General features: G+C 42.3%; 1 protein-coding gene across 4 annotated transcripts; it reads left to right on the top strand.

The window, feature by feature from the left end:
• The first annotated feature begins 1120 nt into the window (after window positions 1-1120).
• On the top strand, window positions 1121-18999 carry map3k4 (mitogen-activated protein kinase kinase kinase 4). 4 transcript variants are annotated; one of them, XM_026309592.2, is made up of 27 exons: window positions 1121-1373; window positions 6103-6290; window positions 6409-7835; window positions 9328-9588; window positions 9923-10075; window positions 10235-10392; window positions 10521-10637; window positions 10742-10841; window positions 10997-11080; window positions 11178-11447; window positions 11547-11696; window positions 12032-12193; window positions 12504-12637; window positions 13568-13646; window positions 13742-13820; window positions 14569-14662; window positions 15029-15151; window positions 16311-16411; window positions 16497-16577; window positions 16672-16863; window positions 16950-17020; window positions 17142-17258; window positions 17346-17505; window positions 17610-17732; window positions 18117-18223; window positions 18605-18784; window positions 18917-18999. In XM_026309592.2, the coding sequence occupies exons 1-27, from the start codon at window positions 1342-1344 to the stop codon at window positions 18935-18937; spliced, it is 4764 nt and encodes a 1587-aa protein (XP_026165377.1). In that variant the 5' UTR covers window positions 1121-1341; the 3' UTR covers window positions 18938-18999. The 4 variants fall into 4 exon arrangements, with proteins under 4 accessions (XP_026165377.1, XP_026165375.1, XP_026165379.1 ...); XM_026309590.2 differs by having other exon boundaries at window positions 1122-1373; window positions 6406-7835; XM_026309593.2 differs by lacking the exon at window positions 1121-1373 and adding an exon at window positions 1458-1648 and having other exon boundaries at window positions 6406-7835.
• The last annotated feature ends 769 nt before the right edge of the window (window positions 19000-19768 follow it).

The following is a 19768-nucleotide window of genomic DNA, read 5'->3' as shown; positions in this document are numbered from 1 at the left end:
AGAGCCTCTTTTAATGTAAGCTACAGTGACCAGTTAGATTTTATTTCTAAAACACCTAGGTAAACACTAATATATTTTTAGTTATAGTATTTCCGAGCTTCAAATGACAAGTGAACGCAGCATGTGATGCGGTGGCGACATAGGACATGTGACGTAAGACATCTCTCTCCTCCCAGGTAGACGTCTTTCAGTTTCAATTCGGACCTATAGAAAACAGTCAGAAAGCTGTTTTTACCGCTTCCCCGCCTGCCACCTGATTTAGTCAAATATAAAACAGGTTGAAAGTAGAGAAATGAGAAATGAGGGGACACAGGGTTTTTTTTCGTGACTCAAAAGAGAACTGGTCCATCAGGCTACAGATGAACAACACTTATATAATTAAATAATTAAAGGCATAGGTAGTCACTACGCAAATTGTGTGGAAATTATTTGTCAGATATATGAGGTTGATGTGTTAGTCTTATAATGTGTGTTAGTCTTGATTTTGGCCTCCTTTTTTGATAAGTAGCCTATGTAGGGATTCTTTTTTGTTTCCTTTGTAAACAAAAATGGTCCAGGAAGTTAATTAATAGATGATCCTATACTTTATATATCGTTATGTTTTTTTTTTTTTCATTAAAAAAGAAGAGTGAGGTCATTGCTCTGCTCTTATGATCAATCTCTGCAGCCTCCAGGACAGTGATTTTCCTCTGACATTTCCTGACTCTGTCACAATAATACACGGCTTGTTCTTAAATCACAATTATTAGACCAAGACCACCAGGGGCCCCAGGAACCCTCGTTATGTATAGGCACCTCAACCTACATATGTAAAGTTGGAAATTGAGCCTATTTCATACCTGATCTCAGAGCCATACGTGTCTAAATCAGTTTTTGGACCATACACAGGAGGGCAAACTATAACTAGTCCCTGTGTTCACTACTTTTCTGAATAATCATTCAGAATGAGCCGCGTAGGTTTCACGCTGCACCACATCAACTGATTTAACTTATGATAAACCATCATCTCAGTCAAGTGGTGACCATATGATGACTGACGTGACTGTGACTGTACTCGGAGGATAAAAAGAAGCTCCGATCCCCTGCACAGTTATGACCGTGCATGACCCATCCGGCTTCCCGTAGTAATGCAAAACTGTGGCACTCCTCCTCAATGAACGTTGGAAAGATGGCGACGGCATACGCACCAGCGAGAGTCAACTGTGCCGGCGGATATAAAGTGTTGTAAAAAGACCACGATCCGCCTCTTTTGCAAAGATCGATCGGTGCAAAGTGAGTCTGATATCGCGTAGACATGGTTTAGTCCATGCATCACTAGGAACGAGACGCCGCCGCTTTGCCATGGAGCCTCCGGATCGGAACAAGCCCAGCAGGTATGAATCTGTTGAGCAGACACTACACCATCAGGACCTCGCACTTGCCAAATAAGGAGCCGAGCGTGACACTGCACTCGGCTCTACGGGAGCGCTTGTGCATCCCTCAGAAATCGACTTCCTGTCAAATAGTGGTACGCGTGCAGTCGCTGTATTTGCAACGCTGGAGTCGCAAACTTTTTGGAGCAAGATTTTCACACGTACGTCGCCGCACATAGTCCCGGCCGTGCCCTCGGCGGGCAGAGACACAGGCAGCATGCCCGCTAAATGATAAGGTAACGAGCAGGCACCACAGTGCAGCAGGCTAGCTACCAGCTGCTGTTAGCTGTCGCTTTCACTTTATTGTTCAGCAACACAAACAGACTGAAGTTAGGTAAGTTCTGCAGCGTGGGCTCGTAAGGTGGACCTGAACGTGTGTCGTTAATCGTTTGAGCTTGTCACGCATTTCACCGTAACACCGACGCACAAACTTGCAGGCTTTTTTTTTTTTTTTTTTTTTTTTTTTTATATATATATCTGTTAGCGTGTTATTGTTAATCCTCCAGCTAGACTTGGCGCTGGTGTTGTTGTTGTCTCCCAGTCCGCTGCTGAATCACGGTGTGTGCTCGCTGACTCTCTACGGCTACACACATTGAAGTTATGTGAGTTATTTTCCTCCTCTATCACTTCCCTTCTTGCGAATGCATTTGTGCGCATCTCCTAACCGAGAGGCAGCAATGTTGTCCCCCCCCCCCCCGGGCGACAGGCCCTCAGGAATCTGCTGTTATGTCTTTCCCCCTGTTCTCACTTTCTCCTCACATGCAGTTATTCAGTCAGTAATCAGTAATCCTGGCTTTGAGCAAGCAGTTTAGCTTTTTCTTCAGTAATCATCCAGTACCAGTCAGTTGTTGTTCCCTTGCACCCTTGTGTCCACTCAGTCCAAAGTGGACACACAAACACGATTGTGCAACAATGTCCCTGTTAATGTTGTTGTACTGCTGTCTGGCATAGTTGCTTAAAGAAATGTGAGGTTGGCCTAAACTGACGATTATCCTCAGGAGGAGGAATTATGTGCTTGCTTGCCAATTGAAGGCTGTCACTATCGTTGGAAGTACAGAGGTCCTTTGTCACTAATCTCTCCTTCTCAGTCATTTTGTGGCTCAAAAGCATGCCAGAGATTTCAGGATGTGGTGTGGGCTACTGTGCGTGGGGTATAGCTGCCCCGAAGCCCTGGAGACGCTCATGGGGTAGAAGTCATGAATGCCTGCATTTGCCAGGAGCACAGGCTGTTGAATGCAGATGGCCCATCCTGTAGCATTTCCGAACTGCATCCTGTCTCTGCCCACACCTGCTTTGGAGAAATTAACGCTGCTCTCACATTCTGTCACTCTCGTCTGCCATTTCCTTTTTAACAATAGGATCTTTGTAAATACGACAACTGTGAAAATTAATGTTAATACCCTGCATGTATAGGATCACATGTAACAATAATAGAGAAGGAAAGGAAAAATAAAGTGCTGCAGACTAATATGTTATTCTACTCGATTTGACATTTATACTGCGTACAAATGCAGAAGGAACTGAAATGCAAGGTGAGACCGACAGCAGGGTTGCTTATGACTCTATGGTTTCAGATTGTATTTCAAAGGTGGAGCAGACAGCTCCCTGCACTGTATTTGTGATGCAAGTGGCATAAGGCAAAAAGACGTATCATTACACCCTGTACCTCAGGCTGCAGCCCACAGTCTGCAAGCAGTGTCTGCATTTAGATACTTTCAGGTTGCATTTTTTGATGTGAGTAATGACATGAGCTTCTCCTGGTACATAAAAGGCTGTCTTATAGACAGAGGATGGTCCTTGGTTTAAAGTAATGAGAAATGCCAGGTGGTCAGCGTGTTTGAGAAATACATTGATTTTCTGACTTCAGTGTGGTTGTATGTATTTAGTGTCATTGCTTGCAGGAGCACACCTCTTTCTTATGCATGCACAGTAAACTTTGCACTGTGTTGCATGTGAGAGAGGTTGGGAGGTCCACTCCTGGCAATGTTACACTGTTCCAGAGCAGGGTGGGGTCAAGTATATTGTGTTCATAGTTTCTGAAATCTCTCAGCCTACTGCACAAATTCTGTTCAACAGCTCTGTGTGTCAGGGATTTAGAGCAAGTCAGACATGCATGATGTTGTTTGCAGGAACTACACACCCATAAAAATTGTGCACAAACATATACAGATTTTTCGTTTTGCAGTGTGTTTGTGTTTGTATGATCATAATCTGGATTTAACCTACTGTGCATCGGTTTTACCAGCGTGACCTAATTAGTGCGAAGTGTGCTCTTAGAAAACTCCGGCCTCCTCGTTTTTCTTTCTAAAAAACCCCTTTTAGTTTGGATATTGTGAGCAAGTGTGCTCACCAAACAGCTGTGTGCTATTCAGCTATGGGCCTCACAGGCCACGTGTCACAACTATACAATAGAGTGCCCCTTTCTGGTATAATGGTGTGGATGGTTGGTGTGAAAGGTCAACCCCCCCCCCCCCTCGACTCTGGCAACCCTTAGTGTCACTGCTTCAGTCGCCATGCAGAAAAGAGTGCAGATTTTTGTGCTCTTTATTATGCCATCAGTGTTTCTGCCGAGGGGCTCCAGCATTCCACTGGCCTTTATTAGAGCACCAATGAGCCATCAGATGAGCCATTGAGAGCAGCCAGACACCATCTGCAGTGATAATTCACTAGTGGCAGCCAGGCAGGGAGAGCTTGAAGACCATAGTGCGACTGTGGTTAACTGCAGGGCATGAAGGCCAGTAACTTTCTCTGGGCGGGCTGCAAGTAGGTTTAGGAAAAAAGGAGATGACTGGTTTGCACAGCCTTTACTGCAGTAGCACAGCCTGTGCTTGAAGTGTCTCATGGCAACGAAACAAACAGCCGGCAGTGATGGCGTCACTGGTTCCGCTTTCATTCCTGTGTGATTTAGTCATGCTATTCTGCGTAAGGAAATGTCTTTTTAAAACTTGGTCTCATTCCCTCTTCCATGCATGTACTATTTCAGTCCTCAGACACGACACTTCTGTGCACGTTTTGGAATTTTTACAAATGTACTAACAATCTGATTATACTTATGATGGGTGCGTGGTTGATGGCATGTACTTCTCTATGTAAGCTAAAGTATTTAAGCAATTTCCTGATATCAGTGTTGATCTTTGCATTGCATTTGTGCAGCAATTTGTCTGTTGTGCTGAATCTCTTATTGTTGTACACAACACACATACTGAAAAGATCATTGTTGTGCTGTGTTCCTGCAGAACCAGCCCCTTAACAATTTCCCAAACAATGCACTCATAGAGGCCCCAGTGTTCTCTAATGTAAGTTAGTGTGTGACGTCATGGTTTAAGATGTAATTTCAAGAGCAAAGATGGCTGGAGATTGAGCTGTTGACATTTTTCCTGAAGTATGTTCACAGTCTTAATTGCATTTTATTGCATTTAAAGTCACTGGATTTGCAGCAGGTGTCTGAATTGCATGTTGTTCCCAGGGGACTGTGTGCGTGTGTGCGTGTGTGCGCGTGCGCGCGTGTGTCTGTGTGTCTGCACTTGTGTTTGTATGTATAAAGGCAGTGTCTGCAGTGGGGCAGATGGGAAGTAGATGTCTGGGTTCCATGGGTAGCTCCATGAAAAGCTTAGGCAAGTGATTTCCAGATTACCCCCCTTCCCTTTTTACACACACACACACACACATACAATGCGAAAGCAATACAGCCTTGTGCCTTTAACTCCATCTGCACCGACACTAACAGGCACGTGTTGGGGAATGCCTTTCAGTCAGATGATCGATGAAGGGACACATGGTGATCAGCATATGGAACGCCCTTTTTCATGCCCCTCCTCTTCGCTCTCCTTTTGTTTTGTTGACAGGGTCAGACCTTTCAACCTTCCTCTCAAATCCTATTAGAAAACTCTCAAAAAGGCACTAGGGAACACAACCGTGACATTGTAATCTTGAAAGGCGTGCCGCTTACACTCTTTCTTTTGTTCTCTTTTCCTTTTTTCCCAGAAGGAAGTGATTCAAGTGATTACAGTGTTTCATTTCTGCAGAACTTGATGCAGCATATCCTACTGTGGGCTTTCATTATCTGAAATTTGCTCTCAGTGGTTAGGAAATCATGATTTTCACATCTTTATTATTACTTGAGATTTGCTCTGATCAAACAACTTCTACCCACTTTGGGTGAGTGAGTCTCGGTGCTCCATGAAATCTTGACTTGTGCAGTATGCTTGATGACTTAGCAGACAGAGTTAATGAGGGTTACTATTCCTTCCTCTCTGGCTGAGCCATTATGTTTACCTAGACCAACAGAGGGTGCCAGTAGAAAAACCGCCGCTTATTATTCTGCGTCTGGATGACTGTGGTCATGCACAGAGCATTGCTGCTGTACATTTGGGAGGCAGCCAGACAGGCTCCAAAGGACAGACAATTCATCAGTCTGCTGAAGGTAGCAGTAGACATTCTGTCTAGTTGCAGTTTAGCAAACTGTTTGCTGTGGCATTAGAGAAGATTTGGCGCACACGGGGTACAAACAACTCAACACTATTTGACCTTGTATGCATATTTCTTGGATTTTCTGTTGACATGACTGAACTAGTTTTTTAATGTCACAACACTGGCTTGCATTTCACATCACTTTCAGGTAACATTGCTTATTGTAAGACAGTTTGTCCTGTCTGTTTTTGCCTAAATGATTGTAATTATATGCTGACAGGCAGGCCAAGCCAGTGGAAGATGCATCCCAGCAGAACGCTGAGGTTGATGAATCCTGGGACTCTCCCAGTGAGGAAGAGGAAGCTCTTTATAGCACATCACCTCCTTATACCCCGCGTCAGATGAAACGCATGTCTGGCAAACATCAGCGAAACATCCAGGCGAGGTCTGGTCGATCTCCCCACAAGGGTAAGTTGATAAATTCATACAGCACTGAAATAATCATTTGATATCTTGACTTTTTCATATGTAGGTTTAAAAGAATTGTACTGATTGAGAATATGGATTTCTGTACTAATTTCAGCAGAACTTAGCTCATCTGTCCTGAGAGAGAGTCCCAGGCAAGGGGATACCCCTGAGGAGCACAGCTACAAGCAGGACAAGAAGCTGAGGGCCACACTGCGTTCCACAGAGAGAGATCACAAGAATACTTTTGAAGGCTCCTTTATGTTAGATCCGCTCTCAAAGTCGAGCCCTTTCAGTGCCATCAACATGGATCCCAGGAAGCATTATTTGAGCTTGGGCTGCAGCAGCTGCAAACTTCCTGTGTCAATGCCCCACATTTCCCGGACCCACCGCCAGACCTCCAGGACGGACTGTCCTGCTGACCGCCTCAAATTCTTTGAAACTCTGCGGCTGCTGCTCAAGCTCACGTCTATGTCCTCCAAGAGGAAGGAGAAGGAGCAGAGAGGCCTGGAGAACATGGCCTACATGGGTCACAACAATGAGGTTATTTGGCTGGAGCTGCAGGCTTGGCATGCCCGCCGCTCCACCAGCGATCAAGACCTTTTTCTTTTCACTGCCCGCCAGGCCATCCCTGACATCATCAATGAGGTACTGCACTTTAAGGTCAATTATGACAACCTAAGAGGGTCCCAGTGTTCAGGGTCTCAAACAATCCAGCAGGACTATCGGAGCCTCCAAGATCTAGTCTGTGGAAAGGAGAGGGAACCTGCTGTAGCAGACACCAATCACTGTGGAGTAGATCCCTGGGGCTTTAGCGCCTGCCCGTCAACTGCAATGAATGCAGCAGAGCCTTTGGCCTCGGGCTCTGATTACAGAGAACATCTCCAGCGTCAACGTCTGGCATTTGAGCAGGTCAAGCGGGTTATGGAGATGCTGGAATCTGTGGAAGCTTTGTACCCTTCTTTGCAGGCCCTGCAGAAGGACTATGAAAAGTATGCAGCACGAGACTTCCAGGGCAGGGTGCAGGCACTCTGTCTGTGGCTCAATATTACCCAGGACCTTAACCAGAAGCTGCGCGTTATGGCCACTGTCCTGGGTTTCCACGATCTATCCCGTATCGGGTGGCCTGTCTTTGAGATCCCTTCACCTCGCTGCTCGCGTGGCAACGAAGAAGAAGAGAATGAGGAGGACGAGGAGAATGACTCAACAGCCACTTTTACAGCTGAAAGCGAAGGGGAGGACAGGGACGACGATGATGAGGAGGGGGGATTGGAACATGTAGCAGAGGGAGAGTTGTCTCCCTCTCTGATTCCTAAATTTTCCCGATTGTTGTCAGAAGACGAGTTTCTACCTACTGCTACAGCAGGAAGTGCAGAAGGGACGGCAGGAGGGGGAATTTTTTGCCCCACAGCCATCTACAGACCATTTGTGGATAAAGCGCTGAAACAGATGGGACTGCGTAAACTCATCCTCCGACTGCACAAACTGATGGACCGTTCTCTTCAGAGGTCCAGAGCAGCACTACTCTGCCACACTCCTGCACTGGAGGTGAGATTATACTTTGACTATAATTTGTCCTAATTAATCTTGCATTTAACAAAACTAAAATCAGCTTAACAGTGTAAGTATTACTAAATCTACAGTATCTACAGGTATTTAACATACTTGAGACAGAAGTGCTGAGACAGACATGCAAACAATTTATAATTGAGTTTCTTGCTGCAGTGCTTCAAGTCTTTCATCCCTCTAAATTATATGTTACTTTGGCTGTGTAATATATGTGTATTACTAACAGATGAATAATCTTGATTGGTGAGGGAAACTGTAATATTAGATGTCAGTAAACATCTCTTGGAAATTAAATTAATTAAAAATATATTGCTCAAAGTTGAGGCATGCATTCAGATGCCGCCTATTGAATATTGCTGCAATAATTGATGGACTTATCATTTAATCAGCATGCATTTAATAAGCAAACCATTTAAAGAGGTCATTGTGACAGCCTTTGCACAGTGTTCTGACATTTAATGAGCTTAATAACATTCGACAGATAAATCAATAATGGAAATGCTTGTAGGTTGATACCCTATATTAAACCCACATTTTACATTTTGGCATGCAGTATAAATTTTCTCTCTGTTATTGATGACCACAACAGGGTTTCTTTCCAGACAACTTGTAGGCAATAAAACAAGATCCAGTCTCATCAACTACATGTTGTTTTGGCAAGCTGCTTCCTCCTTCAGGTTCTTTAAAGCAGTGACACAACCTGAAGCACCCCGCGGTGCAGCAGTGTTCTGTATTTATCAGGAAATGGACAAAGTGTAGAAGATGGGTAAAATCAAAATTAAAACAAATATCAAATTTAAATACAGTAGTCACTGATGCGTCCAACAAGAACTCAAGAATTTATCACATGCACTAATAAGTTGTGTAGTGAAATGCAATGTTATGTGAGTCTACATTTGTGTTAATTTATGTAAGATCCAAATCTGTCTTTAAGCAAGTGTTATAATACTGTTGCAGTGGTAACATTCTTCACTGTTTATTGAACCATGTTACCACTGCAACTGTATTATAGTTGCAGCTGCATAGCAAAGCAGCTTGATAGCAGTTATGGCTGCACTGTGAAAATAAATTGAAGTCAAAAGCAGCCCAACAACTAAATGTGATGTTTGCCTTGCATATATTAGTAATTTAATTAGGTGATTAAAGAAAAAAGCATTTGGAGTTTTCACACATAGGAGCTTACAGGAAGGCATTACACAACAAATAACACTGAAGAAGTTAGTAGGAACGTTTTGTTATTGAGTTTCTTGGTGTTGAATATAATTCCAACATTTTAGGGAGCTTCAGACACTGCCCTCCTCCTGCAGAATGGCAAAATGGCAAATGTTGATGATAAATGAAGCGGAGAAACCAGTAGTAGCTATACAATATTGGTGACAGGGGCTTTAATATAACAGCACATTGTAGCACTGGTTGACCATGGTGACCATGATGGTAAATGAACTTATCTGGACCTGTTTTCTACCTGCAGTTTGCAGACTTCCCAGACCCAATGCTATACAGTGATTACCTGCCAGAGCTGTCACGACACCTGTCCTGCAGTGGTTCGGTTCATCCAGAGCTCGAAGCAGACCAGGTTTCCTGGGAGGATTTGCTGGACATGGACCTCCCATCCTTCCGCCCAGCATTCCTTGTGCTGTGCAGAGTCCTTCTCAATGTCATTCATGAATGCCTTAAATTGCGACTTGAACAGAGGCCTGCTGGAGAGCCTTCAATACTCAGCATCAAACAGGCAAGCAGCTGCTGTAACATTCAGTGTATTCAGTGTTAGCCTTTAGTGCTTTTAGATTTTAGTGCTTCAAAGCGACTTCTCTGCTGAACATGCTAAATGATCTAATTCTTTTAAAATGTAACATATGTCTTAGTCCTGTTGCATACTTATTTTTCTCATATACACATGTAGACTATACCTGTAGTTTGCATGTGGACACAAAGTTGGCAGGCAGAAGTACTTTTTTATTCCTCTTTGATTTTTATTATTTAGTACTGTTGTTTAAGACAGCATACATGGCAGGCATATCATACACAGAATAAGTGCTAATTGTGTTTTTGCTTGTGCTGTGCAGTTGGTGCGTGAGTGTAAGGAGGTTCTTAAGGGTGGTCTTCTCATGAAGCAGTATTACCAGTTCATGCTGCGTGGTATAGTGACTGATGCTCAGGGCTTGCAAACAAATGCCAATATTGATGAGTTTGAAGAGGACCTTCACAAGATGCTGGTGGTAAGACTTCCTAACAAATCTGCATATGGTTGAGTTGTGCTTTACCTTGAGTGCATGTTCGTTGTAGGTTAGTCAGTGTATGAATGATTAAAATGGATTTTTTTTTTTTTTTTTGCATAAGATCATGTGGTTATTTGAGATTTGTCCCTGTTCTTGCAGGTTTACTTTGACTATATGCACAGTTGGATTCAGATGCTACAGCAGCTGCCTCAGGCTTCTCACAGTTTAAAGAACTTGCTAGAGGAGGAGTGGCACTTCACCAAGGTTATTACTCCTTACATCCGCGGAGGGGAGGCCCAGTCTGGGAAGCTATTCTGGTCAGTGGACCTGCAGTCCATCTACCTTATGGCAGTGTTCAAATGAGCTTTTCCAAACTATACTGACAGCAAACCTTTGTTTTGAAAGTTAATAGTTCATCAATCACTGTCTGTTCTGCTGTCTGCAGTGACATTGCTGGGATGCTGCTCAAATCCACTGGAGAGTTCCTTGATTCTGGCCTGCAAAAAAGTGGCAATGAATTCTGGGAAAGTGCAGATGACATCACAGCCTTGGATGAAATCAGGTAAGGAGAATAACATGGTTTCGAATGCTGTTTTTAAAACTGATATTCAGAATCTTTTGTCCAAGGTGAGGTATTTTAACGTTGGAGCCTTTTGATTCTTCCAGACGGTCGGTTATTGAAACTAGTCGGTCGCTTAAAGAGCTGTTCCACGAGGCCAGGGAGCGAGCATCCAAGGCTCTGGGCTTTGCCAAAATGCTTCGTAAGGTGAGACACAGCAGTGGAGAATTTTCAACTCCCTTGAAACAGAAAGTCACAACAGGACTGACATTGCAGTTTATCAGTGACCCCGTTGTCTCTGCTCACTAAAGAACTGGGACTTTGTGTTCTGAAACACACTTTGTTTGCGTCGCTCTCTGCAGGACTTAGAAGTTGCTGCAGATTTCAGTATCACTAATGGGGTGACCTGTCTCCTGGAGTCACTGAAGAAGAGAAACTATGTCAAGGTGTGTTTTCTTTTCTGCTAAGTTTGCAGATTCCTTATTTTGCCTTTTTGTTTTGAGGGCATTTATGTACCGTTTAACCCTCTGTCATTATATATAGGTTCAGATTCCAGGCTTGGAGGAGCTACAAGTTTTTGTCCCCTGTGGTTTGATGGATCAGCGGCCTCTCATCCTGCAGCTTCTCAATGCTGCTGCAGGCAAAGACTGCTCTAAAGAACCTGATGAACTTGCTGAGGATGAGGCCTACCTGCTTATGAGTAAACATGGAGCTGGAGACTTCACTACTGATTCTGACTGGGCTCAGTGGGACGGGGAGCTGCTCAAACTGGTCCCCCAGATGGAAACTGTTGATACTTTAAGGGCCATGAAGGTATGTGGCATACCTATGTATGTACGTATATGTGTAAGTACATGTACAGATTTATACAGAGATTTCTAAGTTTCTAACTGCTGCTAAATGTGCTTTCAGGTGGAGAACATGCTTTTGATAGTGATGCAGTCAGCTCACCTGGTGGCCCAGCGAAAGGCCTTTCAGCAGTCCATGGAGGATGTGCTCACTCTTAGCCGGGAGCAAACATCCAGTCAGCCTCTCATTGCCTGTGCTCTGGAGGAGCTAAAGGTACTTATGTAACTATACGCTATGTTCAAACAGTGGTTTATTTTGTGTTGTGTGGACAGGTGCATGTTGGTGTCCTACTTTCAGATCTGTTTTACACTGCAGCTGCTATCAGTTTCTCTTGAACTTCCACTTTATTAATTTGAAAAAATACCCCCGGGCTCTACTGGACTGGATTTTAAAAGTGATTCTGAAAAAAAATCACTACACTTTCATATCTTTTACAGTCAGAACCATAGTAGCACATGTCATTTCTCCCTTTTGAATGCATTGAGTGATCACTAATGAAACAAAACCATTTTTTCTTTTTTGCTTCTCCCCACATTTCCCTTTCCTAGGACGAGGCACTACAGCTGTGCATTAAGATAAGCACTGCCATTGACCGAGTGGAGTATATGTTCACCACAGTGTCTGAGGCAGAGGTGGAGGAGTCTGAGTCTGCCACTCTGCATCAGTACTACAGAGAGGCAATGACACAGGGCTACAACTTTGCCTTTGAGGTGAGTGTCCAGGGTTATAGCACACACACACTTTAATACACTGCAACAAATTGAATCCCTTTTTCCTGGTCGCAGCTTGTTACAAAAGGATTACATGTGTAGCTGTATGACTTTAATTTAATTTAGTTTAATTTAGGTGACTCTTTCTCTGTAGTTGTGGGTTATACTTTGCAAAGGTACACAAAACATACATAAGGGCTAACTTGAGAATTGTTGAGATTGAGAAAGTTATCAGATAAGGGGAAATTAAGACAATAAATATAGTTTACTGCACTCCTGTGTGCTATTTTTGTGTTTTATTGTTTTGCAGTACCACAAAGAGGTGGTGCGCCTGATGTCGGGGGAGTTCAGGCAGAGGATTGGGGAACGCTATATAGGTTTTGCCCGCAAGTGGATGACCTATGTCCTGACCAAATGTGAGAGTGGAAGGGGTACCAAGCCCAGGTAAGGCTTTTCATTGGCTGAGCACAAGTGGCTCCTGTGGCAGCACTCAAAGGCTTGTGTTATATTTCTCAGGGATGCTTCTTTTAGCATCATTGTAAAGAGTTAATAGAGTTAAAGACACGGCCTCTTGTTGGGCGTAAACTCCATTAAAAATAAGTTATCCTATTAATGGTAATCTTGGATTTAAAAAAAGTTAAGCCATGATAAGTTAAAAAAAACATTGATTGTTCTCTAATGATTTAAACTGCTTGCAGGCTTAATAGAAACATTTTAATTTCTTGCACACAACGTACTGTAATAAATCATTCAATTTTCTGCTTTTTACTATTTTTAGAACTATATTAACTGTAAAACTGTTGTTTATTTTCTGTGTAGGAGCTTTAATTACAAAAATCTTTTTTTTTTTTTTTTTATTAGTTCACTGTGTCAAGAGCTCTTATTTTGAGCCATCACAAGCTACCATGGCAACATCGTACTCCGATAGTAGCGTGAAGCCTTGTGGTTATTTCATAGAATACAATTGCAACATTAGCATGACATTGAAGGTCACCTTCCTGAGCCCAACACAAGAAAACTAGGCACACCTAACAGAACATGAATCAGGTGTCATATCTGTATTATTTAAAACTGTAGCTGCATGCAAGGAGCTAGGAAGAATTATGTCCTTCACAGTAAATATAATATCAATTCTTGGGCTTCTTCCTGAGCTGATGCACCTGGACTGTAAGGACCTTTAACACCTTGATTGATATCTCTGTTATAAATGAGTTTTCTCTTCCATTTTCTTCCTGCAAGTATCTTTTTTTTTTTTGCCTTAAATAAACATGCACATTTTATTCTGCAAACAAATTGTAGAGTGGGACAGAATGACATGAAACAGTAGCAGATCGTTTTTGGACACACAGACTGACTTCTGTGTTTCACCCACAGGTGGGCGACTCAGGGTTTTGATTTTCTTCAGGCTATTGAACCTGCCTTTATATCAGCATTACCAGAGGATGACTTCCTGGTAAAATGGCCTGTTTTCTTCTCTTTGTGGTTTTACAACCTTTACAGCAGGCATGCTTTGAATATGTTGTATTTACTATTTCTTTCTTTCTGCAGAATTTACAAGCTTTGATGAATGAATGCATTGGGCATGTTATTGGAAAGCCTCATAGCCCAGTCACCGGCCTATACCTGGGTAAGTTGATCCATGAAGGTACAAAGTTATAGTCACTTCAGGTTGTATTTCAGTCTTTACATTCTGTTAGACACCCCTTGGATCCTGCCATTTAATGCAATTCAAAGCTACTGTGCCTAGAAAAATGCTACAAAATGATGCAGGCTTGGTGTAAACTAAAATGTGGAGGCAACAGAGTGGTTGTATGGCAGTAGTGCACAGAAGTAAATGTTGCAGGGCATCTGACTTTGATGGTTAAACCAATATAATACAGTTGGTTGCATGTGGTTATGTAACAGCCCGATCACTGGATGTAGGTGGTTGTCAAAGCATGAGCAACTGTAGACTAGAATGAATGTTATTTCTGTGATGATGTTTCATTCAGGTTTTGAGAACTGAATATTTTATGCCATGCAAAGAAAAAAAATTGACTTTTACCTGCATTTGCTTTGATAAGAAACAGTACTATTGCAGCAGTTGCTCCTTGACTTTTGAATAGTCCTCCCACAAAGTCTCAAATCAAAAAAAATAACTCTCTGGCTTTTCCTTATTTATTTTCAGAACTTTTGCCCTTGTGTTTTATAAATTAATTTGTCCTTCTTTTATAAATGATCATCTTTTACCTTCCTCCTTTATGTTCCTTCTTTCAGTGAAGCATTTTGTAATTTTGTTTTAAAAAAAAAAAGTATTTTACTGTATATTACCGTCAGCCAGTAGTCTGTTCAAGGTTTCTTGTCTAACTCAGGCTCTGGTTGTTTTTCGCTTTTAGCTCCCAGGAACAGTCCGCGTCCTGTAAAGTTCCCTCGCTGCCATAGTGACCCACCAAACCCCAATCTGTTCATCCCTAACGCTGAAGGTTTCAGGTAGGAGATTACAGTTCAGGTTGTAACACTAATAATCTGTGCGCTTACTGTGAAAACACTCTCTCCTGCTTGGCTCATTGTGCTTTATAACCTTTGCTTATATGCCTTTAATGTTTTCATTCTGTATTTGTTGAGCTTCGGTGTGATGTGAGCTTCTTTCTATGTGTAAGTGGATGTTGTCATTTTGAAGTCTGCGTAGTGTCTGAGTAAGTGACGTGCATACGTGTGTGTGTGTGTGTGTGTGTGTGTGTGTGTGTGTGTGTGTCAATCAGCCAGTCATTCACATAAACAAATCTACAGACATCCCATGCAAGCCACCTCTACCTCCCAGGTCAGAGCTCCTCAGTTTGTTTTTTCACCACACAGCTCTCGAAGTCTCCCCTGCGATCTCCGGAACCAGCTGTTCCCCAACGGCCCTCGCCCAGTCCCTCAGGGCTCAGGGGAACACAGCCACACCAAAGCACCCGGCAGCACCCCCAATGACGTCAGGTAGCCTTGCCCCCAAGTCACCTGAAAGAAACCACTGACAAAACATGTCCCCAAACAACAGTATTTTCAAAGCTTCTAGATGTGGAAAGAGGAAGTGCTTCATTTGAAATATGTTATTTGCAGGACACAGAGCATTTTGTTCTGTATTGAAGATCCATTAAATAATTCTTGGCAGTGAGCAATAGCTTAGATCCTTCAAGTATTTGAAATTACATGTTTAATTCATCAATATCACATGTACAGCATGACTATTCAAATATGATTCTGTTAAACACTCTAGACTTGCCACAGCTAATATGAAATTCTAAAAGATCCAGCTAAATAACATGCCTAACATTGATGCTGATTGCACTTAACGCTGTAATAATTAATTATTAATCAACACACAATATCTTGAATTCTAACGTGTAGCTATTCCAAGTGCCACAAAATGTCCCCATATCATAAAAATGGCCTTAAACAAGTCCTGTCACTGGTCAAGGGAAGAGACTGATTGTTGTGCATGGTGTGAAAATGAAAGGCAAGAAAAACACACTACCTCATCGAAAGTGTGGGATATGGTTTTCTGCTTGTTAGTGCTATTAACATCAGTCTTGCTTTGATGCTGATGATTCACCACCATTAGAGTTGTGTGTGCTTTTGAAATCAGAACATGCACTCAAGAGATCTAACCTTGAAGTGTGAATGACTGATGCACTCTGAATTGTTAATGGGTTTCAAAAGGCATACTGGGAATAAGCTAAATTCTTGTTTCTCTTAAAGGGTCTAATGGTATGGTTTTATCTTTTTTGATATTATCTTGAAATACTGATACTTTTCAGCATAGAGTACTCAATTTATTAGTTTATAGTATTTGTATTATTTTTAATTTAAGGGACAAATTGGGCAACATTTTCCTGGTGTCAACTCACAGGGAAGAAGATCTCTGTTCTTATGCATGTTAATTGGATCTCATTTTAGAAAAAAAAAGTGCCCTCGATGGTTTATTTCAACATAAATGGACCACTTTGTGCATGAGATTTTATTAAGAGCATTAAAACCTAATTAAATTGCAGTCTTAGCAGAAGAGATTGCACTCTGTTGATCTTTGGGTTAACTAAGAATCAGTAGTTAGTGTCTGGGCCACAGTCTTGCATCAGTTTCTTCCATGTCCCTGTAGGGGATCCAGTTTCCATGAGAATGACCGTCTGTCGTCGGTTGCAGCCGAGTTGCATTTCAAATCTCTGAGCCGCCACTCCAGCCCCACAGAGGACAGAGAAGGTGAGTGCATTTAATTATCAGTGTTGTTGAGGCACATTTGTAAATGTTCGTTTGCCTGAAATCCTATTGTGATTTCTCCCTCCAGAACCCTCTTATCCCAAGGGGGATCCTAATAGTGCTGCACGCAGAAGCTGGGAGCTCCGCACCTTTATCAGCCAGTCCAAGGGTGAGATTGTTGAATACTGTGGCATGTTAGACAAGCATGCAGAAAGGAATGTGGTTTGATTTACTCACTAATTATTTTCTTCCTCTTGTCTCAGACACAGCAGCACGGCAAGGCCCCATGGAGGCCGTGCGCCGTTCCATTCGTAAGTTTGAGGAGAAACACTATGCGATGATGAAGCAGCGCAACATCATCGGCCAAGTGTGTCACACACCCAAGTCCTATGACAACGTCATGCATGTTGGGCTCAGGAAGGTGACCTTCAAGTGGCAAAGGGGCAACAAGATAGGTATGGCTACAACGTGACTGCCTTGTCTTAATAGGGGTTATGTAAAACACATACAGCCAGTGATTCTATGGTTGTGTATATAACAGGTGAGGGCCAGTATGGGAAGGTGTACACCTGCATCAATGTTGACACTGGAGAGCTAATGGCCATGAAAGAGGTGTGTACTTCAGCAGCAGCAAAAGATTTCCAAAAGCACACACAAATTTAATGGTGCAGGTAGAGGTGCAATATATATATATATATATATATATTTTTTTTTTTTTGTCGTTTTCAAACAGATCCGATTCCAGCCAAATGATCACAAAACAATCAAAGAGACTGCAGATGAGCTAAAAATATTTGAAGGCATTAAACATCCAAACCTCGTGCGATACTTTGGAGTGGAGCTTCATCGGGTAAGAGTCGTATGTTTTTGTCAGTTCAGGCATCACATGGTGGATAGTGAAGCAGTGTGATATAAATTTTCATGCACTCACCTGTAGGAGGAGATGTACATTTTCATGGAGTACTGTGACGAGGGTACCCTGGAGGAGGTGTCCAGACTGGGGCTGCAGGAACACGTCATCAGACTGTACAGTAAACAGATCACTACAGCCATCAACGTCCTCCATGAACATGGCATTGTCCACCGTGACATAAAGGGTCAGTGTCAATGTCCTTTTTTTTTTTTTCTTTTTTTTTTTCTTATCGCCAAGTGTAAACAGCCATTTTTTTCCAGTAGTTGATACTGTCTCTTTTTATTTTAGGAGCCAATATCTTCCTGACATCATCGGGTCTCATTAAACTGGGTGACTTTGGCTGTTCGGTCAAGTTGAGGAACAACACTCACACCATGCCTGGGGAAGTGAACAGCACGCTCGGAACAGCAGGTATAAAATTAAATCCTAATTATTTCCTGTGTTGGGATTGCTTTAACACCACAAGGTGTCACTGTGACTTTTTTTTTTTTCTCCTCTCTTTCACCGATAAATATCCACCGACATAATTTGTACAGAAATATGTCACACAAACGTTGCATACACTGTCTGTCTTCATATTATGTTCCTACAGAACACAAAATTTTGTTTTTTTTAAAATCAGACATATTTTCCACTTATCACAAATATCTGTACATATTTTTTTTAAGGCCACATAAATGCTATGCTGTTTTTATTGTCACTACTTAGTAATGTCTAGTGTTTACCTGTTATTTTCTAGAAAATAATCGAGTTCTATTTTCCTCCTGTCTTTTTTTTTTTTTTTTTTAAATACAGCATACATGGCACCTGAAGTCATAACCAGAGCAAAGGGCGAAGGTCATGGACGAGCGGCCGACATCTGGAGTTTGGGCTGTGTCCTCATCGAGATGGTGACAGGAAAGGTAATGAGTCACAGAACAGTCCTTCCATTTCACCACAGCACATGACGTGTTTTGCCACTGTCATATTTAGTGTTGTCTTGGGAGTTAGTCTGAATTGTTCTAATTTTTACTACTGATCTGTTAAAATAGTTTTTATTATTATTGAAAACAAGAAGCATTCTTGCTCAGCTGTAGCTCCCACATACAATTATGTTTCTCTTAATTTTTAGTCTGTTTCATTAGCAGATGTGCACTGGTCGCCTTTTAGCAAAACTATCAATCAAGAGTATTGAAGTTATTTTTATTTTCAGTTTTGTCTTTGTCTTGTTTTAAATCATTCTGTGAAAGTGATAAATTTCACTGCACCAACAGAAATGTCCTTATTTTTATCTCAACCTGCAGAGGCCTTGGCATGAGTACGAGCACAACTTCCAGATCATGTACAAAGTAGGCATGGGTCATAAACCCCCAATCCCAGAGAAACTGAGCACAGAAGGGAAGGACTTCCTCGGTCACTGTCTGGAGAGCGAACCCAAATGCCGCTGGACAGCTAGCATGCTGCTAGACCACCCGTTTGTCAAGGTGAGACGTTGCTATGGCATACTGTCACTGTCTTGTTTTCTTTTAGGGATTTTAGCACCACAGCAAAACAGATAATCACAAACCACTTTTTGACTTTGTTACATTACAGCTGTGGTCTCTGCTCTGTTTCAGGTTTGTACGGATGAAGAGTGAATGAAACCTCTGTGGCTTTTAAGTTTACAAATGAAAGCACTACTGTACATGCTGTTGGCAAAGAAAAAAAAATACAACTGTGGACGTGGAGAAGTCACATCTGAAGGCACATTGAGTTAAACTGAGGAACTAATACAATATCATTTCAGAGGACAACTGGACCTATGGAGTATAGGGTTGTTATGGACCGGGGGGAGGAGGGGTGCGGGTGGGCTTGTACATACTGTAAGAATAGGATTGGCTTTAATTCTTGTATAAACAATATTGTAAAGTTAAAGTAACTATTGACACATTTGTTGTTCTCACTGGTGAAGAGACCTCTGAAAAGGCATTGGGGATTTTTTTTTTTCTTAAACAAATGGGTGGAGGCGGGTGGGCTGGGCTGGGCTGGGCTGGGTGGGGGGGGGGACAAAATCTACAGCACTTTTAAACTGTTTACCCAAGGGGGCAGTAAAGTAAGAGGAGGGAGAAATCATTTTGATCGACCTTAGAGGCTGGAAAAGGGTGTGGTAACCCTCACAGAAAGGAAGAAGACTGCTGGTTTACCTTTTATGAAATGAACACCATCCAAATATTCAAATTAATTTATCACTTGTCATTCGATGGGCATGGAAACTAGGAAGGATTTTTTTTTTTTTTTTTTTAAATGTATTTTCTTTGCCTTTCATGAGGAGTAAATGTCAAGTTGGAGCAATGTTCAAGTCTACTGGTCTCTGGGGAAGAGCTGTTCATATGACTGGAGTGTAGCTGACTAAGAGGAGAAGCTGGGGCCTGCTCTCCCTCCCTGCTGCTGAACACAACACAGCCACACAACCAGACACAGACACTGAC

This window comes from Mastacembelus armatus, chromosome 15, assembly GCF_900324485.2.
Source record: "Mastacembelus armatus chromosome 15, fMasArm1.2, whole genome shotgun sequence".
NCBI lineage: Eukaryota > Metazoa > Chordata > Actinopteri > Synbranchiformes > Mastacembelidae > Mastacembelus > Mastacembelus armatus.
This window is presented reverse-complemented; position numbering and strand designations above follow the sequence as displayed.

Coding starts and splice junctions, on each gene's coding strand:
- map3k4 (XM_026309590.2), top strand. CDS start 1,342: ATGGAGCCTCCGGATCGGAACAAGCCCAGCAG. Junction 14,663..15,028: donor CCTAACGCTGAAGGTTTCAG/GTAGGAGATTAC, acceptor TTCACCACACAG/CTCTCGAAGTCTCCCCTGCG. Junction 16,412..16,496: donor CCCCACAGAGGACAGAGAAG/GTGAGTGCATTT, acceptor TTCTCCCTCCAG/AACCCTCTTATCCCAAGGGG.